At 45.6% G+C, this 25790-nt stretch overlaps 1 protein-coding gene across 2 annotated transcripts; it reads left to right on the top strand.

Annotated features, from left to right (window-relative positions):
- Nucleotides 1–598: 598 nt before the first annotated feature.
- On the top strand, nucleotides 599–24557 carry LOC143962177 (asialoglycoprotein receptor 1-like; the record flags this gene model as incomplete). Of its 2 annotated transcripts, XM_077471506.1 has the most annotated exon segments (7): nucleotides 599–738; nucleotides 3689–3767; nucleotides 4083–4196; nucleotides 20496–20591; nucleotides 20668–20724; nucleotides 23464–23535; nucleotides 24480–24557. In XM_077471506.1, coding segments are annotated over 6 exon segments (493 nt in total), but the record flags the coding sequence as incomplete, so codon positions are not given.
- Nucleotides 24558–25790: the final 1233 nt, after the last annotated feature.

Raw genomic sequence — 25790 nt, 5'->3', positions numbered from 1 at the left:
TTCTGAGCATGCCTGTTTGTACTTTGTACAAAAGTCCTATGGTTTTCTGTACACACGATCAGACTTTGCTCCATCGGACTTTTGTTGCCAGAAAGTTTGTCCGTTCGCACAGCCAACAAAAGTCCGATGAAAACCAAAAAAGTTTGTCCGATGGAGCGTACACACGGTCGGATGTTGCTCCAAAACAGCTAATTTGCATGTTTGTTGTCAAAAAGTCTGATCGTGTGTATGGGCCTTAAGTCCGTCGGACTTTACGATGAAAAAGTCCGCTGGAGCCCACACACAATCGAATTGTCCGGCGTACTGTGGACTAAGTCCGCCGGACAATTCGATCGCGTGTTCGCGCCATGTCTGTTATGTATTTGCAATATGATTTCATTTCAAGGATGCCTCTTCTTCCTTCTATCACTAATATCATCATCATCGTCATCATCACTTCTTGAAACCCTGTTTTAGTTTTAACGTCAGTAGTGACCAAACAAATGTGCAGATATTATCGAAGCAATACAATGGTGTAAAAAAAATGAGTCTAGTGTCCATCTACAGGATGAACTATCTGCCTGGAAGGATGGGAGAGAGGAAGAGGAGGAGGGGGGGAGACAGGGCAGTACAAGGAAAACTCAACAAACAGAGAGAAAATAGGGGGATCAGCAATTTCTGTATCGTCATCATCATTATCATAGGAGTTCCAAATCAGAAAGAACGAGAGAGACCGACAGGAGAACCGAGAAATACAAGGTGAGAAAGAGAGAGAACGATTATAAGACTGGAGAACTACGAGGAGAGAGAGGGTGAGACTGATGGGAGACCAGAGAAATACAAGATAAGAGAGACATGCAGAGAAATTAGGTTGGACATAGGTTGGACTTGATGGACTTGTGTCTTTTTTCCCAACCTCACCTACTAAGTAACTATGTAAAAATAATTGAAGCAAAGACAGGCACAAAGGTAGACGCAGAAAAAGAACCATCTGGTGGCCCTTTTATCATTTACTCTAGCTTAGTAGACAGTCTTCTCCAGGGCCGGGACAAAGGGGTGGGCAGGAGGGACGCTGCCCTGGACACTGTGGTATCACGTGAGATAGGGGGGGCACCACAAGTAGGCTGGGGCGGAGGGGGATTTGTGTTTTACGAAAGGGAGTTGGGGGGGGGGCGTCAGGGGGTAAGAATTGTTCTAGGAGGGCAAATTTGGGAGGTGTGCTAGAAGTGGTGATTTAGGGGTATTTGTGTTGGGAAGAGGGATGGGAGAAGAGGATTTGTGCAGGGGGGGGGGGGGGGGTTTGGGGGGTTGTGCTATAAAAGTAATATCGTAGAGTGGCAATATTTTTTATTTTTTTTGTGTGGGGAGGGGTGTGGGGAAGGGTGCAATTTGGCAGGTTTGCCCTGGGCTTTGGATGGCCTTGTCCCACCACTGGTCTTCTCTAATGTCACGTACACGCGAGCGGAATGTCCGACAGAAAAAGTCAGACGGGAGCTTTTCATGTATTCCGATTGTGTGTATGCCCCATCTGACTTTTTACGTTGAAAATTCTGATGGACCTAGAAATGGAACATGTTCTAAATATGTCCGACGGAACTAATTCCTATCGGGAAAACCACTCGTCTGTAGGCTGTTTCGACGGACCAAAAAACGACGCATGCTCTGAAGCAAGTACGAGACAGAAGCTATTGGCTACTGGGTATTGAACTTCCTTATTCTAGTCCCGTCGTACGTGTTGTACATCGCCGCGTTCTGGACAATCGGACTTTGGTGTGATCGTGTGTACGCAAGACAGTTTCAGCGGAATTCCGTCTGAAAAACCTTCAGAGTTTATTCCGACGGGAAAACCCGTTCGTGTGTACAGGGCATTAGCAATAAGACTTGGAGAATTTATTGGGATTACTAATACTCCCAGTTTGGTGTGAATGTCCCTACAAATAATTCAAAACTCGCAATGCCGATAGGACAGCAGTTTATACCCCACTGACTCGGAGTCGTGGCCTTTTAGCCCCCGTACACGCGGTCAGAGAATCCGTCGGAATGTGTCCTATCGGACCGTGTTGTTGGATAATCCGACTGTGTGTGGTATGCATTGGACTGTTTCCGTCGGAATATCCGTCGGACCAAATTTTCCAACTTGTTGGAAATATTTTCCGACAAACTGGTCCGATAGGACATTCTCCGATCATGTGTAGAGAATTTTGATCGGACAAAGTGCCACGCATGCTCAGATCAAATTCCTACATCAAAGCTATTGGCTACTAGCGTGAACGTAGTCCCGTCGTAACGAAATTACGTCATCAAGTTCTGAAAGATCGGATTTTTCGCCAACTTGGCCCGACCGTGTGTATGCAACAGTTTCGGACAAGATCCGTCGGACAAAATCCGACGGGCAAAATCCGACAGACAAAATCCGACGGACAAAATCCGACAGACAAAATCCGACGGATTTGGTTGGCAGAATGTCCAACCGTGTGTACGGGGGCTAAGACAACTTTCCCCAAGTGATGCGGTAGCCTCCTGTATACTGTGCTGTACTTGCAGTCTGTTGGTGCCGGTATTTGATATTGTGTCATGCTGTCTTTATTGGAATTGCTTTGCTGTGTTAACCCTCTAACGTTCTGCCCCACCGTTTGGTAGAGCACATTTTGAGTCACGCTAACTCATTGAAAAATGTGGACTTTAAAGGGTTAACCAAGTTTCTTTTTTAAGGCTTCTTCCACATATAATAAAAGCCGATTCCACTGTAATCTGGTGAGTCGGTGCTTGTTGGGTCCAGGTACATGGCGAGTCATCACTGTGAGAAACAGAAGGACCCAAACAGGCCATCTTCACTAGGGGGGGGGGCAGCACTAAGGAGATGGAGTGGGAGAGGGGGTGAGAAGGGGAGAGGGAGAACTTTTCATTGATCTGTCTCTCTGTGTATGTATAGTGTGAGTGAGAGGTCCTGTCTTGGTGAAAATGAGGGTAAAATGGACACAGGACTCACAAAGAGGCAGTTTGAGAAGTTCCAGCAGAAGATTGGTGAGCAGAGAAAGCTATGTTTTAAGTCTTCTCTGGATTTTGTAAGTCTGGGTTGGGGCTGGAAACTTGAAGACTTCAAAGAGCATTGGGAGGGATGGAGTCTTCGGTCTTGTGTCCGGGCTTTCCAGAAGTTCTACAGGTTGTGTGTGTGTGTGTGTGTCCGGGTGCACACACTCGCTATAAGGCAGATCTGAGGGGAGTTGGTGTTGGAGAAGTTGCTGCAGCCAGCAGGGAGTTGTGCTACTGTTTAAGAACCCAGGAAATATCCTTGAGATGGCACTCCATGTGGGAGAGGTTCCAGGTCAGTGGGCTGAAAGAGTCGGGGAGACCATAGCTGAGACAACTGGAAGAGAGAGTCCTGGGGGTCTTGGAGGAGTGTGAAAGCCTGTAGTGTCAGGAGAGCCCCTTCCTAGGAGTGGGCCTGGGCAACTTTGTACTGCGACCAAGGCTGAGTGAGCCTTAAGAGCCAGGTGGCTTGGCATTTTTGTTTGTGTTGCAATTTTCGGGAGAAGAACCCTTGTGTGGGCAACCCATGCATGTATGAACTTTAATTTGTTACTTTCAATAAAAGTGGGCTCCCACGCCCTTAAACTGAAGTTCCTGTTGGCTGTGAACTCGCAACTACCACTGAGCTAGACATCCCCCAATATCACAGTGCATATACTATTGTACGCTCTTTTTCCAGGTCATGTCACTTAAGCAAGAGGACTTCCAGAACTTTCAAGAAGACACAACACTCAAAATCAGAGGAAATGGCTTTCAAGGTAAGAACATCCAACTTACAGGACAGGAGAAGTGGTATTTTGCAGAGTCCATACATATGGAATAAGAACAGATGCCGAGAATTACACCCAGGATTGAGGACAAGGTACCCGAGGAATTATGATCCAGTTTTGGTAAAGAAGATGATCTTGGAGTTAGGGAGGACACAATTCATAAGTCAGAAGTTGGTGTTCTGTCTTATAGTTGTAATTTCCTTAATATGGTTCCTCAGTAATAATATGAATTGTGGGGCCCACACAAGATTTATAGGGTCCCATTGTGTCACGTATGCCTATTTTTCTCTGTGTTATTACTAGGGGTCATCATGAAAGGAGAGATCCCGCGACCCTCCAAAGCCCTCATCTGTTCCCTGTCAACACTTTGCAGTGGACTTATCTTCGTCACTATCATCCTCATCGTCACCATCACACGTGAGTGTACAGTCCACATATTTATCTTCCTGTTTACTATAAGAGAATAAAATATCCTGCGGGAGCATTTACACCCCAAACCCCCCCACAAAAAAAAATCACTGTTGGCCAGTGGACTCTCTGTTAGGAAGAAAAAGACAGGAAATTTACATTGATGATAAAGCTATTAGCAAGATTAAAAATGATTCTCCACAAATCTCCTGTACTGTATATAGTGTACTTAACTGTCATCATCTCCATCCACTACCATCTCCTTCCCTATTGTATCTAGTGTACTCAACTGTCATCATCTCCATCCACTACCATCTCCTTCCCTATTGTATCTAGTGTACTCAACTGTCATCATCTCCATCCACTGCCATCTCCTTCCTTGTTGTATCTAGTGTACCCAACTGGCATCATCTCCATCCACTGCCATCTCCTTCCCTATTGTATCTAGTGTACTCAACTGTCATCATCTCCATCCACTGCCATCTCCTTCCCTATTGTATCTAGTGTACTCAACTGTCCTCATCTCCACCCACTGCCATCTCCTTCCCTATTGTATCTAGTGTACTTAACTGTCATCATCTCCATCCACTACCATCTCCTTCCCTATTGTATCTAGTGTACTCAACTGTCATAATCTCCATCCACTGCCATCTCCTTCCCTATTGTATCTAGTGTACTCAACTGTCATCATCTCCATCCACTGCCATCTCCTTCCCTATTGTATCTAGTGTACTCAACTGTCATCATCTCCATCCACTGCCATCTCCTTCCCTATTGTATCTAGTGTACTCAACTGTCCTCATCTCCACCCACTGCCATCTCCTTCCCTATTGTATCTAGTGTACTCAACTGTCATCATCTCCATCCACTGCCATCTCCTTCCCTATTGTATCTAGTGTACTCAACTGTCATCATCTCCATCCACTGCCATCTCCTTCCCTATTGTATCTAGTGTACTCAACTGTCCTCATCTCCATCCACCGCCATCTCCTTCCCTATTGTATCTAGTGTACTCAACTGTCATCATCTCCATCCACTGCCATCTCCTTCCCTATTGTATCTAGTGTACCCCACTGTTATCACCTCCATCCACTGCCATCTCCTTCCCTATTGTATCTAGTGTACTCAACTGTCATCATCTCCATCCACTGCCATCTCCTTCCCTATTGTATCTAGTGTACTCAACTGTCATCATCTCCATCCACTGCCATCTCCTTCCCTATTGTATCTAGTGTACTCAACTGTCATCATCTCTATCCACTGCCATCTCCTTCCCTATTGTATCTAGTGTACCCAACTGTCATCATCTCCATCCACTGCCATCTCCTTCCCTATTGTATCTAGTGTACTCAACTGTCATCATCTCCATCCACTGCCATCTCCTTCCCAATTGTATCTAGTGTACTCAACTGTCATCACCTCCACCCACTGCCATCTCCTTCCCTATTGTATCTAGTGTACCCCACTGTTATCACCTCCATCCACTGCCATCTCCTTCCCTATTGTATCTAGTGTACTCAACTGTCCTCATCTCCACCCACTGCCATCTCCTTCCCTATTGTATCTAGTGTACTCAACTGTCATCATCTCCATCCACTGCCATCTCCTTCCCTATTGTATCTAGTGTACTCAACTGTCATCATCTCCATCCACTGCCATCTCCTTCCCTATTGTATCTAGTGTACTCAACTGTCATCATCTCCATCCACTGCCATCTCCTTCCCTATTGTATCTAGTGTACCCAACTGTCATCATCTCCATCCACTGCCATCTCCTTCCCTATTGTATCTAGTGTACTCAACTGTCATCATCTCCATCCACTGCCATCTCCTTCCCTATTGTATCTAGTGTACTCAACTGTCATCACCTCCACCCACTGCCATCTCCTTCCCTATTGTATCTAGTGTACCCCACTGTTATCACCTCCATCCACTGCCATCTCCTTCCCTATTGTATCTAGTGTACTCAACTGTCATCATCTCCATCCACTGCCATCTCCTTCCCTATTGTATCTAGTGTACTCAACTGTCATCACCTCCACCCACTGCCATCTCCTTCCCTATTGTATCTAGTGTACCCCACTGTTATCACCTCCATCCACTGCCATCTCCTTCCCTATTGTATCTAGTGTACTCAACTGTCATCATCTCCACCCACTGCCATCTCCTTCCCTATTGTATCTAGTGTACTCAACTGTCATCATCTCCATCCACTGCCATCTCCTTCCCTATTGTATCTAGTGTACCCAACTGTCATCACCTCCACCCACTGCCATCTCCTTCCCTATTGTATCTAGTGTACTCAACTGTCATCATCTCCATCCACTGCCATCTCCTTCCCTATTGTATCTAGTGTACTCAACTGTCATCATCTCCATCCACTGCCATCTCCTTCCCTATTGTATCTAGTGTACTCAACTGTCATCATCTCCATCCACTGCCATCTCCTTCCCTATTGTATCTAGTGTACCCAACTGTCATCATCTCCATCCACTGCCACCTCCTTCCCTATTGTATCTAGTGTACTCAACTGTCATCATCTCCATCCACTGCCATCTCCTTCCCTATTGTATCTAGTGTACTCAACTGTCATCACCTCCACCCACTGCCATCTCCTTCCCTATTGTATCTAGTGTACCCCACTGTTATCACCTCCATCCACTGCCATCTCCTTCCCTATTGTATCTAGTGTACTCAACTGTCATCATCTCCACCCACTGCCATCTCCTTCCCTATTGTATCTAGTGTACCCAACTGTCATCATCTCCATCCACTACCATCTCCCTCCCTATTGTATCTAGTGTACTCAACTGTCATCATCTCCATCCACCGCCATCTCCTTCCCTATTGTATCTAGTGTACTCAACTGTCCTCATCTCCACCCACTGCCATCTCCTTCCCTATTGTATCTAGTGTACTCAACTGTCATCATCTCCATCCACTGCCATCTCCTTCCCTATTGTATCTAGTGTACTCAACTGTCCTCATCTCCACCCACTGCCATCTCCTTCCCTATTGTATCTAGTGTACTCAACTGTCATCATCTCCTTCCCTATTGTATCTAGTGTACTCAACTGTCATCATCTCCATCCACTGCCATCTCCTTCCCTATTGTATCTAGTGTACTCAACTGTCATCATCTCCATCCACTGCCATCTCCTTCCCTATTGTATCTAGTGTACTCAACTGTCATCATCTCCATCCACTGCCATCTCCTTCCCTATTGTATCTAGTGTACTCAACTGTCCTCATCTCCACCCACTGCCATCTCCTTCCCTATTGTATCTAGTGTACTCAACTGTCATCATCTCCATCCACTGCCATCTCCTTCCCTATTGTATCTAGTGTACTCAACTGTCCTCATCTCCATCCACCGCCATCTCCTTCCCTATTGTATCTAGTGTACTCAACTGTCATCATCTCCATCCACTGCCATCTCCTTCCCTATTGTATCTAGTGTACTCAACCGTCATCATCTCCATCCACTGCCATCTCCTTCCTTGTTGTATCTAGTGTACTCAACTGTCATCACCTCCATCCACTGCCATCTCCTTCCTTATTGTATCTAGTGTACCCGATTCTCATCATTTCTATCCACTGCCATCTCCTTCCTTATTGTATCTAGTGTACTCAACTGTCATCATCTCCATCCACTGACATCTCCTTCCCTATTGTATCTAGTGTACCCAACTGTCATCACCTCCATCCACTGCCATCTCCTTCCCTATTGTATCTAGTGTACCCGACTGTCTTTACCTCCATCCACTGCCATCTCCTTCCTTGTTGTATCTAGTGTACCCAACTGGCATCACCTCCATCCACTGCCATTTCCTTCCTTGTTATATCTAGTGTACCCGACTGTCATCACCTCCATCCACTGCCACCGCCTTCCTTATTGTATCTAGTGTACCTGACTGTCTTTACCTCCAGCCAATGCCACCTCCTTCCCTATTGTATCTAGTGTACCCAGCTGTCATCACCTCCATCCACTGCCATCTTCTTCCCTATTGTATCTAGTGTACCCAACCGTCTTTATCTCCATCCACCACCATCTTCTTCCATATTGTATCTAGTGTATACAACTGTCATCATATTAAATCCATAAGCCACGCCCTGTGGAAACATTTGTAAAATATGTACGGTGTAGTGGTTAGCACTCTCACCTAGCAGTAAAAAGTAGGGGTGCAACGGATCGTCACCAATCTGTGATCTGATCGGTCACTCCGCGGTCTCGGCCTTAGGAAAGGCTGCGGCTTCGGCCTAGCTCTGAAGCGGCGGCCATCTTTCTACACCCAGGCTGTTTACAATGTGATCGCTCCATCTCATGTCGCCGGTTCCTCCCTCCCCTCTGTGTACTGATCTGTACAGTGGAGGGGAGAGATCGGTGTCAGCAGCGCTGTGGGCTGGATCTGTAGTGCCCAAAGCACTGCTCTGTGACAGCCATCCCTCCATACCCAGCCAATACTGTGCAATACACTGCCAATACTCTGCAATACCCTGCCAATACTCTGCAATACCCTGCCAATACTCTGAAATACCCTGCCAATACTCTGCCATAACCCAACCAATACTCTGCCATAACCCAACCAATACTCTGCCATAACCCAAACAATACTCTGCCATAACCCAACCAATACTCTTCCATAACCCAACCAATACTCTGCAATAACCCAAACAATACTCTGCCATAACCCAACCAATACTCTTCCATAACCCAACCAATACTCTGCAATAACCCAAACAATACTCTGCCATAAACCAACCAATACTCTACCATAATTCAACCAATACTCTGCCACACCCAGCCATACTCTGCCATACTCTGCCATACCCAGCCATACTCTGCCATACTCTGCAATACTCTGCGATACCCAGCCATACTCTGCCATACTCTGCAATACTATACGATACCCAGCCATACTCTACGATACCCAGCCATACTCTGCGATACGCTGCGATAGTCAGCCATACTCAGCCAATATTACAGTGGGAGAGATTGTGGATGTTACAGTGGGGACTATATGGTGGTGGAATTTTCACAAGTTTTTGCAAATTCAATTATTATTTGCTGATCCGAAAAATGATCCGATCCGTGACTCTGATCCGAGGAACGATCCTATCCGTGAGTTTTTTGATCTGTTAAAAAGGGTCACTAGTTTGAATCCCAACCATGACAATATCTGCCTGGAGTTTGCATGTTCTGCCTGTGTCTGCGTGGGTTTCCTCCGGGTACTACGGCTTCCTCCCACACTCCAAAGACATGCAGGTAGGTTAATTGGCTTCTGTCCAAAAAGTTGGCCCTAGTATATGAATGTGAGTAGAGGACCTTGGATTGTGGGCTCCTTTAGAGTAGGGACTGATGTGAGTGTGCGATGTATGTGTGGAGCACTGTGTAAATTGACGGCGCTATATGGGCACCTTGAATAAAAATAGGGATAATTGTAGACACGCACCCACACTCACTCAGGCTGAACTGGATGGACTGGTGACTTTATTCAACCTTACTAACTATGTAAATATATCTAAAAGAAAAAAAGCAAGAGAGAGGCTGTGCTCTCTCAAAAGACATGGGATTTTTGATTTGAGATGGTATGTCTGTTATTAAGGTGAGTACTCAAAACACCAAAATCTTTAAGAAAATATAAATGTATTAAATAGTATCAGATAACAATAACACAGTCTTAATACATATTTTGAATTGATGCTTGATGTATGAAATCAGAGGCGTGGATATGCAGGGGTGGGCCAACGTGTTTCGCACAATGCTTCTTCAGGACACCGCATATATCTACGATTTCATCAAAGTTTTAATATTGGACATAAGACATGTTATTAGTATATTATCAAGCAAACAGTTGTAAATTCATTAACAAAAGGTAATAAAAACTCTATTATAATAAATGGCACATTTGTATAATAGCAGGGCATGCTGCATGTGCTCACCTGGTCTGTAAAAATGGACGACGTGGGCACATCATTGCACAGGCGTCCGCCCGTCATAAGGTACACTTACCTGAGGCTAGTCTCTCTGTGAAAGCCAGATCCACCCGGGAAAGCAAGTGGGAAAATTGGATCGCGCTAGCTGCCAAGATAGTAATATAGGAACAATCTACGAATTAGAAAAAAAAAGGTAATAATAGTATTTAATTGTAAAAATAGTTTGTAACTAAATTTAATTTTAATGGGGTTACAATGTATAATGGTTTTAAATTTAAAAGGCTACTAGTAGAGAATGAACTGTGCCAGACACATGTTATGGAAAGGATATGTAGCCATTGTGTTGTTGTGGATATTATAATTATTAGACATGTGCGGTTAGTTTAGTACGAAAATTTCTATAAATTCGTACAAATTTCTGTAAATTCGTACAAATTTCCGTAAATTCGTACATTCGGGAGGATCCGAAATACGAATTGCTACGCTTCCAAAATTCTGTACGAAATACAAAATTTCGTTTACGAATTTCGTATCCAATTTGTAATTGTTACGAAAAATGAAAAAACCTAAAAGTTAAAAACCCCCAGGAAGTCAAGCACAGCACAGGGGATGGTGGGAGCCCCCTCATAATTGATAAATTCATCATAACGAACATTCGTAATTGTTACGAAAAATGTTAACGAACCTAACAAAAACTCGCATTTCGTACGAAATTTCGGACAGGAATTACGAAATACGAATTAATTCTAATACGAAACGTAATGAAACAAAACAGATTTATTGACGACGCACATGTCTAATAATTATATTAAAGAGGAAGTAAACCCTGATGGGTTTACTTCCTCTTTCATTCCCTGCAAAGGCAAAGCATAATGGACTACTATGCATCGCATCGCATCGCATCGCATAGTAGCCCATTATGTGTCACTTACCTGACACAGGAGCCAGCGAAGTCGCCGCTGTCCCCTGTAGTCCGCCGCATCCATCTTGCTGGTGGCGTCTCACAGCTCCGCCACTGTCATTCGGCGAAGCCGCGATGACGTCACTCCCGCGCATGCGCACGGGAGTCGACACGCGCGGCAGCTCTATTCTTGGAAATGCCGCGCTCAGTGCGCGTGCGCGCCGCTGTCTACGGCGCATGCGCCGTAGACAGCGGTGCCCATTTTCGGGCAAATATCTCCTAAACCATATAGGTTTAGGAGATATTGCTTGGACCTACAGGTAAGCCTTAATCTAGGCTTACCTGTAGGTCAAAGTGGTTTGTAAGGGTTTACAACCACTTTAAATAGTGATAAAGATAACCATAATTATACCATACTGATAACTCTAGTTTGTACGAAGATTGCATATTATTTTGTACTAGCCCTTGTACACACGGTCGGACATTCCAACAACCAAATCCGTCAGATTTTGTCCGGCGGATTTTGTCCGACGGATTTTGTCCGAAACTGTTGCATACACACGGTCGGACAAAGTTGTTGGAAAATCTGATCTTTCAGAACGTGATGACGTAATTTCGTTACGACGGGACTACGTTCAGGCTAGTAGCCAATAGCTTTGATGTAGGAATTTGATCTGAGCATGTGCGGCACTTGGTCCGATCGGAATTCTCTACACATGATTGGAGTATGTCCGATTGGAGCATTTTGTCGGAAAATTTTACCAACAAGTTGGAAAACTTGGTCCGTCGGATACTCCGACAGAAACAGTCCGATGGAGTCGGAATATCTGACAAAACGGTCCGATCGGACACATTCCGTCGGAATCTCCGACCGTGTGTACAAGGGCTTACAGTAAGGGATACACTTTAAAAAATAATAATAATAATGATAGAATTCAATATGCACGGCTTCTAGTAGGGGAGGGAGGGAAAAAGAGAATGTATCGTTTTATAATTTAAACTCTTATAAGGTAGTCGATCCCCTATGGACTTACCCCTTGTCCAGTGTACTCATAGAGATGCACATATGACAAAAGTCGAAGTCCCAATAGTCACATACATAATAGTAAAGCTCCATGACTAGTACAGCATGAAGAATAAGCCGCTTGTAATAGATTCCCTTACCTAGCCAATTGAATGGCACTGGATGTTTCCGTATCGCTATCCGGGGATCCTCATATGAACTTCTTTATGAGTACACTGGACAAGGGGTAAGTCCATAGGGGGTAAGTCCATAGGGGATCTACTACCTTATAGAGTTTAAATTATAAAACTATATATTCTCTTTTTCCCTCCCTCCCCTACTAGAAGCTGTGCATATTGAATTCTATCATTTTTATTATTTTTTATTATTTTTTAACGTGTATCCCTTACTGTAATACAAAATATGCAATCTTTGTACAAAATATGAAATCTCCGTACAAAATATGCAATCTTCGTACAAATTAGAGTTATCATTATGGTATAATTATGGTTCTTTATCACTATTTAATATAATTATTAGACATGGGCGCCTTCAATAAATTTTGGTTCGTTTCGTTCCATTTCGTATTTCGTAATTCGTGTCCGAAATTTCATACGAAATGCGATTTTCCATTAGGTTCGTTAACTTTTCGTAACAATTACGAATGTTCATTATGATGAATTTATCATTATGAGGGGCTCCCACCATCCCTGTGCTGTGCCCATTATGAGGGGCTCCCACCATCTCTGTGCTGTGATCATTATGAGGGGCTTCCATCATCCCTGTGGTGTGCTCATTATGAGGGCCCCCCCCATCCCTGTGCTGTGATCATTATGAGGGACTCCCACCATCACTGTGCTGTGCCTATTATGAGGGGCTCCCACCATCCCTGTGCTGTGCTCATTATGAGGGCCCCCCCCCCATCCCTGTGCTGTGATCATTATGAGGGGCTCCCACCATCACTGTGCTGTGCCTATTATGAGGGGCCCCCCGTGCTGTGCTCATTATGAGGGGCTCCCCCCATTCCTGTGCTGTGCTCATTATGAGGGGTCCCCCCGTGCTGTGCCCATTATGAGGGGCTCCCACCATCCCTGTGCTGTGCTCATTATGAGGGGCTCCCACCATCCCTGTGCTGTGATCATTATGAGGGGCTCCCACCATCCCTGTGCTGTGCTCATTATGAGGGGCTCCCCCATCCCTGTGCTGTGCCTATTATGAGGGGCCCCCCGTGCTGTGCTCATTATGAGGGGCCCCCCGTGCTGTGCTCATTATGAGGGGCTCCCCCATCGCTGTGCTCATTATAAGGGGCTCCCCCATCCCTGTGCTGTGCCTATTATGAGGCTCCCCCCATCCCTGTGCTGTGATCATTATGAGGGGCTCCCCCATCCCTGTGCTGTGCCCATTATGAGGGGCTCCCCCCATCCCTGTGCTGTGCCCATTATGAGGGGCTCCCCCCATCCCTGTGCTGTGCTCATTATGAGGGGCTCCCACCATCCCTGCACTGTGATCATTATGAAGGGCTCCCACCATCCCTGCGCTGTGACCATTATGAGGGGCTCCCACCATCCCTGTGCTGTGCTCATTATGAGGGGCTCCCACCATCCCTTTTCTGTGCTCATTATGAAGGGCTCCCACCATCCCTGTGCTGTGATCATTATGAGGGGCTCCCACCATCCCTGTGCTGTGCTCATTATGAGGGGCTCCCACCATCCCTGTGCTGTGCTCATTATGAGGGGCTCCCACCATCCCTGTGCTGTGATCATTATGAGGGGCTCCCACCATCCCTGTGCTGTGATCATTATGAGGGGCTCCCACCATCCCTGTGCTGTGCTGACTTCCTGGGGTTTTTAACTTTTTTAGGTTCATTAACATTTCGGAACAATTACGAATGTTCGTTAGGAATTTGGATCCGAAAATTCGTAAACAAAATTTCGTATTTCGTACAGAATTTCGGAAGCGTAGCAATTCGTATTTCAGGTCCTCCCGAATGTACGAATTTACGGAAATTTGTACGAAATTTTTGTACGAAACCAATCGCACATGGCTAATAATTATAATATCCACAACAACGGAATGGCTACATATCATTTCCATAACATGTGTCTGGCACAGTTCATTCTCTACTAGTAGCCATTTAAAATTTAAAACCATTATACATTGTAACCCCATTAAAATTAAATTTAGTTACAAACTATTTTTTACAATTAAATACTATTATTACCTTTTCATAGATTGTTCCTATATTACTATCTTGGCAGCTAGCGCGATCCAATTTTCCCACTTGCTATCCGGGTGGATCTGGCTTCCACAGAGAGACTAGCCACAGGTAAGTGTACCTTATGACGGGCGGACGCCTGTGCAATGATGTGCCCACGACGTCCATTTTTACAGACCAGGTGAGCACATGCAGCATGCCCTGCTATTACACAAATGTGTCATTTATTATAATAGAGTTTTTATTACCTTTTGTTAATGAATTTACTTTACAGCTGTATGCTTGATAATATACTAATGACACATCTTATGTCCTATATAACTTAGATGAAATCATAGATGTGTAGTGGATGAGATTTTGGAAAAAATGTCACACGCATGTAAATTTAGTTTTTGCCCCAGAACAGTAGTGGGGTTCTGAGGGTTGATTACATAGGTTGGGCCTTAACACCAGTCTGGCCAGGCTGTGTTTGGAAGTTCTGCCTGGTCACGTGAATGGTGAGGTGCACATGACAGTCTAGAACCAGGCCTGGTTGGATGTTTGGGTATCGGCCTTCTCGGAACCAATCAGTGGGAGTGCCTGGGCCCCGCTGAGGAGTCTGTGAAGGGGTACTTAAGAGGTGTGGGTCACGTGTTCGGGGAGAGGAGTTCGTGAGGCCCTGTGTGGTCTGTTCTGGTTCCAGGACCGGGGTATCCTCGTGAGGGGTCCCGGTCACGGGGTGTTTGACAATGTCCCTGTTGAAGGCCCCTGATAGACCTGCCTGGTCTGGGGTAGGGATCCGTCTGTTCCCGGGTCTCAGACCCGACTGGTCCGAGGCGCAGTAACTGAGGGAGGATTCAAGGTGTCCGGGTGTGCTCTCGGCTTGGAGGGACACCACAACTCGTGGAAGTAACCGGGGGAGAACTCTTCGGAGGAGGGCCGGCAAGTGGCATCCTGGGAAGTGCCTGGTTACTGAGTTGGGAAGGACATTGACGAATTCACGCTTTTCCAGTACCATTGAGGGGACGGGAAACGTTCCAGGTACGATGGAAAAAGGTTCCTGGTCACCCTTAGTTACAACTCGTCCAGGTTCACAGGACTGTATCAAGTTTTGAGTCAATTGCTGCTGACTGCCATGATCTCCGGTAGGGATGAGCTTCGAGTTCAAGTCGAACTCATGTTCGACTCGAATATTGCCTGTTCGCCTGTTCAGCGAACAGTGAACAATTTGGGGTGTTCGTGGCAAATTCGAAAAGCCGGAACACCCTGTACAAGTCTATGGGAGAAATCTAAAGTGCTAATTTTAAAGGCTAATATGCAAGTTATTGTCCTAAAAAGTGTTTGGGGACCCGGGTCCTACCCCAGGGGACATGGATAAAAAAAAACATGCAAAAAAAAGTTTTAAAAACGGCCGTTTTTTCGGGAGCAGTGATTTTAATAATAATTAAAGTGAAACAATAAAAGTGTAAAATTCCTTTAAATTTCATACCTGGGGGGTGTCTATAGTATGCCTGTGAAGGGGAGCATGTTTCCCGTGCTTAGAACTGTCCCTGCACAAAGTGTCATTTCGCAAGGAAAAAAAGTCTTTTAACCACTTAAAGTGGTGTTGCCACCAAAAAATTAAAACTGCTTAAAATTCGTAAAAAAATAAATAAATAAAATAATTGGCAAAAAAAAATTTTTTACTCACCTCTAAATACCGGTTGCTAGGGGGTCCCTCGTAATCTGCCTTCCTCATTGCCCGGGCTGGTGACATCACTTCCCCTCGCGCCGCACATTCACCTGGGACCTGTCATGTGTCCCAGGTGACTGTACGGCGTATCACGGCGCCCTGCGCCGCTCGCGCATGCGCAGTGGGTGCCTGGCTGTGAAGCCACAGCCGGGTGCCTACAGTATGCATGACGGCGCCGCGAGCGGAGCGGGGAGCGAGGGGGGGCTTCGTTCCCCCGCATCGCTGGACCCTGGGGCAGGTAAGTGTCCGATTATTAAAAGCCAGCAGCTGCAGTATTTGTAGCTGCTGACTTTAAATTTTTTTTTTTTAGGGGGTACCCCACTTTAAGGACCGCCGCATGCCAATGTACGTCATGACAATGGCATGTACAGGCACCAGCACGTACATGTATGTGCTTGCCTTCCAGCGGGTGGGGGGTCCGATCGGACCCCCTCCCGCTGGATGCGGCGGTCCATTTCGCTGCAGGAGCAATCCGGGATGAGGGGATGGCCATTGGTTTCTGGCCACCCCCTCTCGATCACTCCTGGCGAATGAGAAGCTTCCTCCCACTGTGTATAGTAAACACAGGCAGGGAGGAAGTGATGTCATTCTCCTCGGGGCGGTCTTTTTGACCGGACTACGAGAAGAAGAGTGAAAGTAAGTGCACCAACACTACACTGACATGCAGGCACACATAGGCACACAAACCCCACCCCCGATCACTGTACATTGTACTGCCCTGCCATTTTAGCACCTCAAGAAATGAGATAGGCAGTCATAAATTAAAAGCTGTGTAAATTCCAGAAAATGTCCTCTAGTTTGTAGACGCTATAACTTTTGCGCAAACCAATAAATATACGCTTATTGACATTTTTTTTTACTAAAGACATGTGGCTGAATACATTTTGCCCTCAATGTATGACTAAAATTGAGTTTATTTGATTTTTCTTATAACAAAAAGTAGAAAATATCTTTTTTTCTCGAAATTTTCGGTCTTTTTCCATTTATATCGCAAAAAGTAAAAATCGCAGAGGCAATCAAATACCATCAAAAGAAAGCTCTATTTGTGGGAAGAAAAGGACGCAAATTTTGTTTGGATACAACATTGCATGACCGCGCAATTACCAGTTAAAGCAGCGCAGTGCCAAATTGTAAAAAGACCTCTGGTCCTTAGGCTGACAATTGGTCCGGGGCTGAAGTGGTTAAAATCTGTTTGAATTGTCGGCTCCCGTAATACAGAGAACACTCAATGAGTGTTCTCTGTATTAGCCGACAATTCATTCATTGATAAAAAATAAATAAATAAATAAAGCGTGGGGTTCCCCTAAATTCAATTACCAGGCCCTTCAGGTCTGATATGGATATTAAGGGGAACCCCACATCAAATTTTAAAAAAATTTTTACGTGGGGGTCCCCCTAAAAATCCATACCAGACCCTTTATCCGAGCACGCAACCTGGCAGGCCGCAGGAAAAGAGGGGGGGCGAGAGAGCGCCCCCCCTCCCTCCTGAACCGTACCAGGCCACATGCCCTAAACATTGGGAGGATGCTTTGGGGGTCTGTGACCCCTCAAAGCACCATGTCCCCATTATTATACACACCCCCCAGGTACGAAATTTAAAGGAATATTACACTTTTATTGTTTCACTTTAATCATTATTAAAATCACTGCTCCCGAAAAAACCTCAGTTTTTAAAACTTTTTTTTGCATCGATCCATGTCCCCTGGGGCAGGACCCGGGTCCCCAAACACTTTTTAGGACAGTAACTTGCATATTACCCTTTAAAATTAGCACTTTAGATTGTGAACGTTCGAGTCCCATAGACTTTAATAGGGTTCTAAAGTTCACACGAAGTTTAGGTCTGTTCGCAGGTTTAGGTGCGAACCGAACAGGGGGGTGTTCGGCTCATCCTTAATCTCCGGCTAGAGATCTGTTCAGCCTTGAAGTACCCAGCTGCGAGTGGCTACTCTCTGGGTGGAAATGAAGACTTTGCTAGACCTGCAGTTCAAGGCGCCCGAGTTCTTCACCCCGTGCCCTCTGTTCCCACAAGAGACTGTGCTATTGGATGTTACTACTGCAAAAATAAAACCTTTTGTTAAAGGACTTCATCTGTGTCAGCGTTCAAGTCGTTGGGTATCAACCCTGGGAACCCCTAGATGTGGAAGAGCAGGCCGAGAGAAGGTAACTGGTAAGCCCAACAAATCAAGGCTGCCTAGCAAGGGGCGGTGGCCGCTACAGATGAATTTACAACTGTTTGCTTGATAATATACTAATAACATGTCTTATGTCCTATATAAAACTTCGATGAAATCGTAGATGTATGCGGTGTCCTGAAGAAGCATTGTGCGAAAAACACGTTGGCCCACCCCTGCATATCCACGCCTCTGATTTCATACATCAAGCATCAATTCATGGGCCAAAATATGTATTAAGACTGATATTTTTTATATGATACTATTTAATCAATTTATATTATCACCTTAATAACAGACATGCTATCTCAAATCAAAAATCCCATGTCTTTTGAGAGAGCACAACCTCTCTTGCTTTTTTTTTTTACTTTTATTTATGACCAGGGATTGTGAGACTTCTGACTGTTTCTGGAAACTGTCCAACCATTTTATATATATATATATATATGTAAAACTATATCTGTTCCAGCAGCACTCCATCTTCACACATGTAAGGTCCACAGCCCTAAACCGAGTGACCTGTTCAATGTTCTAGAAGGACAATATGACTGAGTTTCTTGCAGATGTACTAATAAGAAATACTGGAGTCTATGGGAACATGTAGGATAACGAGACCACCTCTGTCGGTGTGAACACAGGATGGAACCAGGGGTGGACTGACCATTGGGCCACTCGGGCACTGCCCGAGGGCCCCGTGCCACTAGGGGGCCCCATCAGGGTTGCCAGCCTCAGTAAAACCAGGGACATTATGTAAAAATTTGTGTGTTTGTTTTTTTAACATCTGTCTCTGAAATGTCCCTTATAGGGTTGCCACCTTTTCTTCAAGTCAAACCTGAACACTTTTTTTTTATAGTATAAACTATACATATATTTTGCTACTAAATAACATTTCTAATCATATGAAGTTAATAACAAGAGTCTCCCTTTACATCAGAATCCACAGAAGTCCCTTTTACTGTAACGGGGGACTCTGTGCAGACTCTGATGTAAGGGAGAACTCTGGGGACTCTAGCATAAGGGATGCTCTGGGAATACTGAGGGTGTACACTGAGAACTCTGATGTACGGAGAAGATTCTGATGTAAGGGGGAACACTGTGGCCTCTGGTGTAAAGGGGAACTCTGATGTAAGGGGTGCTCTGAGAACCCTGATTTACCTTGGTGTACTTACTCAGAGGCAAGAGGGAGAAGGGGAAGACTTCAGTCACAGACAGGGATGGATGGTGAGCTCACTCACCCCTTGGCATTCAGCACCTCTCATCCAGATGGATCTGAGGCTGCTGGACTTCAAATTTCCAGCCCCCACTTTCCTTTTCTGAGGCACAGCGCCAGGGATTGGAGTGTGGGCAGACAAAGAGAGGTGGGGGGAAGAGGTTCAGTTCGAGCCCTCTCTCCTCTGCCCTCTGTATGTGTTTGGGTGGGAGGTTTGTTAGTGTTGGCTTTGGGCAGTGTGAAAAAATGTAACAGACACTCTCAGCTGAGACAACTGCAGTCAGTAACCCTAGCCATAGTCCAGTCTAAATAATGTGTCCAGGTTTCAGACAGTCCAAAACCTGGACACATGATTCCAAACCGAACTGTCCGGGTGAATCCTGGACAGGTGGCAACCCTAGTCCCTTACCGACATCCTTTTGGTCTAAAAATCCAGAGATTATAGCTGCCCCGCCTCTCCAGTACCTTCTCAGCCAATAGAAACATGTCTGCATATAATGTGTGATTGTATACTGTGTGTGTGTGTTTGTGTATACTGTGTGTGTGTGTGTATGTGTTTGTGTATACTGTGTGTGTGTGTGTTTGTGTATACTGTGTGTGTGTGTTTGTGTATACTGTGTGTGTGTGTGTTTGTGTATACTGTGTGTGTTTGTGTATACTGTGTGGCCCCATAATCTCCTATTGCCCGGGGCCCCCATGAGTGGTCAGTTCGCCCTTGGACGGAACAACTATTTCATAAGTGCTTTCTGTTCCTTCCCGTATCTTCATCTAGGAGAAATTGTTTAATCACGTATTTTTTCCGGTCATGTGATTATTTTTTGTCCTTTGTAAGAGAATGCTGACTGTTACAGTAATTCTCGAATAATACAATAACATCTGCATGATCATTTCTGGGAATTTCTGTCCCAGGTTCACATTTCCCAGATATTTTTTTTTGTGTATCTGTGTTTTGATTCCGTAGAAAATTTAAAACTCTCTATATATTGTGCAAGAAATAGTTGTGCCCACCTAGAACACATTTACTTTATACATATTATCAGTGTGGGATCTCTTGATTTAGAATAGGCCTGTGGATGAGGTATGGATGGGTCTATCCACTGAGCAATTGAAGATCCTTGACCTTGGAACTAAAACTGTGGTTCTTTCTGTGTCCGGGGACAGGCCAGGGGGTGAATCAGACCGAACGCAATCTGGAGGAGAAGCTGAGGAACCTGAGCATTGAAGTGCACTCCACATTGAGCCAGTTGTACCAGGATGGTAAGGAGAATACAAGGGTGATGCTTGGTGAGGGGTTGGCCAATCACCTTAATCTATGAATGTTCTCCTCCACCAGATTCCCAGATGATGGAGAAGCTGTCAACCATGGAAAGCTTCGTGAAGGACCTCAGAAGTAGGTGTGGGGGGTTTGGAGATGTGCAGTGGAAGAACAAGTCATTATCTTGGTGGTTTAGCCTTGAAGTTCCCCCAACACCAGCAGATGTATTACTTTATAGGATACCAGAAATGTGTTTATAGTTTAGCCTTGGCCCCCTTATAATGATTCTTTCATGCCATAGTGGAATAAGGGCTTGTATCGACAGGCTTTTGTCTGTGTAAGCGCTTGTACACACGGTCGGAGAATCCGTCGGAATGTGTCCTATCGGACTGTGTCGTCGGATAATCCGACTGTGTGTGGTCTGCATCGGACTGATTCCGTCCGAATATCCGTCGGACCCAATTTTCCAACATGTTGGAAATATTTTTCACGACCAACTGGGCCGATCGGACATACTCCGATCATGTGTAGAGAATTTTGATCGGACCAAGTGCCACGCATGCTCAGATCAAATTCCTACATCAAAGCTATTGGCTACTAGCCTGAATGTAGTCCCATCGTAACAAAATCATCACGTTCTGAAAGATCGGATTTTTCCCCAACTTTGTCCGACCGTGTGTATGTAACAGTTTCAGACAAGATCCGACGGGCAAAATCCGACGGGCAAAATCCGACGGATTTGGTTGTGGAAATCTCCGACCGTGTGTACAGGGGCTTAAACAGGTTTTGCATTCCCATAATAGTCAGTGGTCTCCAAACTGTGGCCCTTTGCTTGCTTTTGCCTGGCCCTTAGGGCACTATTTCGTCAACAGATACCAACAATGGGGCACAATCCCCCCCCCCCCCGACACCAATGAAGGTCCACAATTCCTCCCAGTGACACCAACGATGAGGCACAATCCCTCCTAATGACACCAATTATGGGGGCACAATTCCTCCCACTGACGCCAAGGATGGGGCATTTTTGTTTATTCCCACTGATGTTGGGACCTTTTCTACTCCCACTGGCCACAGTCCAGCCCCTCTAAAGTCCGAAGGACTTGAAATGGAATCGCCTCTGCGGGTACTGATAAATAACGATAAGGGAAGGTAAGGGTACCATCATCCCATAATAGCATATAGAGAGAAGAAAGCTCATAGAAGGGTTACTCCAGGAGGTACTCCTGAGCACAGAAAATGGAAGGGTCTATTATGGTACCCAGATATGGCAATCACAAATAGTAGCATTTCATTTACATTTATTAAATACATTAAAAGACACTAACAAAAATGTATAAATTAAAAAGAGACAATAAAGTTCACAATCGATCTTTACAATATAAACTATTTAGTAATGGTTGCAGGGGACCCCACAAGTAAGTGGGGACACGTTGATGTAGGATAGACATGTTGCTCGGCCGGTTTCGTGGCGGTACCTCTTGGAGTAACCCTTCTATGAGCTTTCTTCTCTCTATAAAGTCTGAAGGACAGTAAAATGGCCCTCTGTTTAGAAAGTTTGGCGACCCCCCCTGGTCGACTTAGTTCTTCTCAGTTCTCAAGGAACCCTTGCTAAAACCAATTCACTGGTTGGTGGGAAAAGATCGCCTTACATTGATGGTCAGTTGGAAACCCCTTATGCCTCGTACACACGATCTGATTTTTTTCCGACAACAAAACCGTGGAATTTTTTCTTCGAAGGTTGTTGGCTCCAACTTGTCTTGCATACGCACGTTCACACAAATGTTGGCCAACAATTATGAACGTAGAGACGTACAAGACGATAAAAAAGGAAGTTGAATAGTGATGCGTGATTCCGAGTATGCGTGTTTGTCTACTTTGGACTTTTGTCCGACAGACTTGTGTGCACACACGATCGGAAAATCCGACAACGCACATTTGTTGGTGGAAAATTTGAGAACATGCTAGCCAACATTTGTTGGTGGAAAGTCCGACAACAAACATCCGATGGAGCGTACACACAGTCGGACTTACCGCCAACAAGCTCACATCCGAAGATCCAATTGTGTGTACGAGGCATTACAGAGGTGGGCAGAATGCCATCCTTACAAACAAATAAAAAGATCTTTGGTGTCATGCTGCTGGTTCTGCTAAATGGAGTATGCCCTGGAAATATTAGGACCCCATCATATGGGAGGTCAGTCAACCGCAACTCGAGGAAGCCCTTAGCAACTTCAGGAGGGACCTTTTGTTGACAATGCCAGATCTATATCAATGCAAAACCAGCTTGAAGCAGGTTAGAAGGCGGTCAACCTTGGGTCAGATGCACATGTCAGTGAATTCTGAACGATCTGGCATCAAACTGGTGCTATCGGTATAAGCTCAAGGCCCGTCAACACAGACCTCAGGGAATAAAATTGTGATGAAATGACTCTATATACGGCACATTCTGTCTTTGCCTTGTAATAGTATAGAGCGGTGATTCTCAACCAGGGTTCCTCCAGAGGTTGCTAGGGGTTCCTTCAGCATTGGGCAATTTTTGCCTCTCAGATAAGTTCACACTCACACCATTGATCTTTGTAGCTATCTGTTAGGAGGTCATTCTTCCCAATGACACAAGTGTAAGGACCATTCTTCCCACTGACCATCACACTAATGTATCATGAGTTGTAGATTACATTTTTTTAGAAGGGGTTCCCCTGAGACTGGAGAACTATTTCGAGGGTTCCTCTGTGTTGAAAAGGTTGAGAAAGGCTGATATAGAGTATATAGCAGCAATAGTGTCTGGGAAGGTGAATGTGTGTATAGTTCAAAGGGCTGGCTGATGGCTAAGTTGGGTTTATTTGTAGACTGAAGCCCGTTTTCTTGTCTCTACAGGTGCCAGAGTGATAACTAAAGTGTCAGAGAGCGCATTAATGATGAAGCGTTATACATCCCCTGAAGTATTAGGTAATGTCAGGATGCGGTGGGTTTGTCGAGGGGGGGGGGGGTTGTTATGGGGAGTTACGTCATTGTCAGGTCACCTTGAGGCCAGGTGACAGATGCACACTGTAGGGATCAGGAGTGCACTGCAAGGTTGTGGACCCTACGGCTGACTGCTGCGGATGGGGGTCAAGGTGATAGGAAGGCAGGGCCGCCAGAACCCCAAGATGGATCCCACCGGGGTTAGAGCGTAAGATTCCCTGGGAGCGTGGAGTCTAAGAGCCAGCAGGTGTTCACCAGCACCTCTAGTGGTGAGGATGGACTTGGCTGCAACTGGCTCCAGGTCGCAACCCCCAGGGTCCCCCAGCTCACACCCACAGTAGGCAACAGGAGGATAGGGATGGTGAGGGACAAAGCCAAGGTCAGGGCCACAAGCAGACAGGAATAGTCAGGGACACGCCAAAAGGTCAGGATCACAGGCAAACAGGGATAGTCAAGGACACGCCAAAGTCGGTAACGGAACAACAGCAGAGCACACGGCAGGAAACAGGAAGCTAACACACAAAGGTTGATCAGCTGGGTTGGCCTGCAGTGCACAGGTTAATATAGAGCTCTCTGATAGGAGCTAGGGTGGAGCCATGCCAGAGGATGGATTACCAAAGCACTCAGGTGAGGGTCGGCTGGTCTCTAGAGATGAACACACGGAAACAGGTAAGCAAACAAACTATTGCATAACCATGACAGTCATCTTACTGCTAACTGCCCCTATTTCAGCAGGTGTTGACTATGGGGTCTATATAAGTGGGGTGGTGGACTTACCCGAGAATTTGTGTGGTTTGTTGAAATATGAGAGTATGTCCAGATTTCTCTCTCTCTCTCTGTAAAATGTCTCCAAGGATCTTCCCAGCCCCCCCCATCTAATTGGTGACCTTACCCCAATATTATTCGGCGTATCTTTCACTCTATTACAGGATCCTTTTCCAGCGACAATCAGAGGATTTTGTCAGCTGTGGTCAAAATGAAAGCCAAGAAGATGCAGAAAAGAAATGGTGAGTTTACCGCTTTCCAGCTACAAAGACCCACCAAACCTTCATTTCCCAGAATATCCTTTGATATCCACTAGCCATCCTCCCGGCACAGGTTGTGCGTTGTGATGTGTTGATGGCACGAAGCAAATTCATATAACACGTTTAGAGGTGCTACCCTTGACTTTTATGGGTCCCTCAACACGCAAAAAAACAGAACTTTATTCACACACTTTAACACAATGCCCCCACAATGTATGACCACCAATATATTGACTTGTCCCCTGTATGGGCCTCAACCATGGAACCATGGAAAGTGCCAACAACCCGCAAGCAGGGGTGGACTGACAACTCATGGTGGGGCCCCCGGGCAATCCAAGATTATGGGGCCACACAGTATACACACAGTATACAATCAAACAGTATACACATACATGTACACAGTACACACAGACATGTTTCTAGTGGCTGAGAAGGTACTGGAGAGGTGGGGCAGCTATAATCTCGGGATTTTTAGACCAAAAGGATGTCGGTAAAGGACATTTCAGAGACAGATAGTAACATAGATTTTTACATACTGTCCCTGGTTTTACTGAGGCTGGCAACCCTGATGGGGAGCCCTAGTGGCTCGGGGGCCCTCGGGCAGTGCCCAAGTGGCCCAATGGTCAGTCCGCCCCTGCCCGCAAGTGTGACCAGGCCCTAAAGGTTTTATCGCAGATCAGAGAATACAGATTCATAAATACTTTCCAGAGTATAATGCATGGAATATGGATGTACATCTATGAGATCATTGTATATGTGAAGGAAACATTATGATGAGAACACTCTGAAATAAAACATTCCCCCCCCCCCCCCCCTCCTATCAACTCCTTTTTATCTCATCATCCCTTCTTGTTTTCCATCTAAACCTCTGTTTCTTCTTTTCTATCTCTCTTCCCTCTTCCTTTCCCTTTCTCCCCTCTTTACCCTTCCTTCTCTTCTCCCTCTACCCTTTTACCCCCCCATCTATCTTTTCTCCCTCCCTGCCCTCCTCCCCCTTTCTCCTCTCTCTACACTCTTTACTCTCCTTTCTCCTTCAATTTTTTTCTCTATCTCTCCCCTCCCTTATTTTTTTTTCTCTCCCCCCCACACCCCCTCCTCCTCTCTCTGCCTCTTTTCCACCCCCCTCTCTTTCTCCCTTCTTTTCTCTCTGGGCCCTTCTCTTTTTCCCTGTTCTCCCCACCCCCCTCTCTTATTTCCTCTCTATTCCTCCTCTCT

The sequence above is a fragment of the Lithobates pipiens genome, unplaced genomic scaffold, assembly GCF_037356315.1.
Source record: "Lithobates pipiens isolate NorthernLeopardFrog02 unplaced genomic scaffold, aLitPip1_a1.2 Scaffold_8, whole genome shotgun sequence".
NCBI lineage: Eukaryota > Metazoa > Chordata > Amphibia > Anura > Ranidae > Lithobates > Lithobates pipiens.
This window is presented reverse-complemented; position numbering and strand designations above follow the sequence as displayed.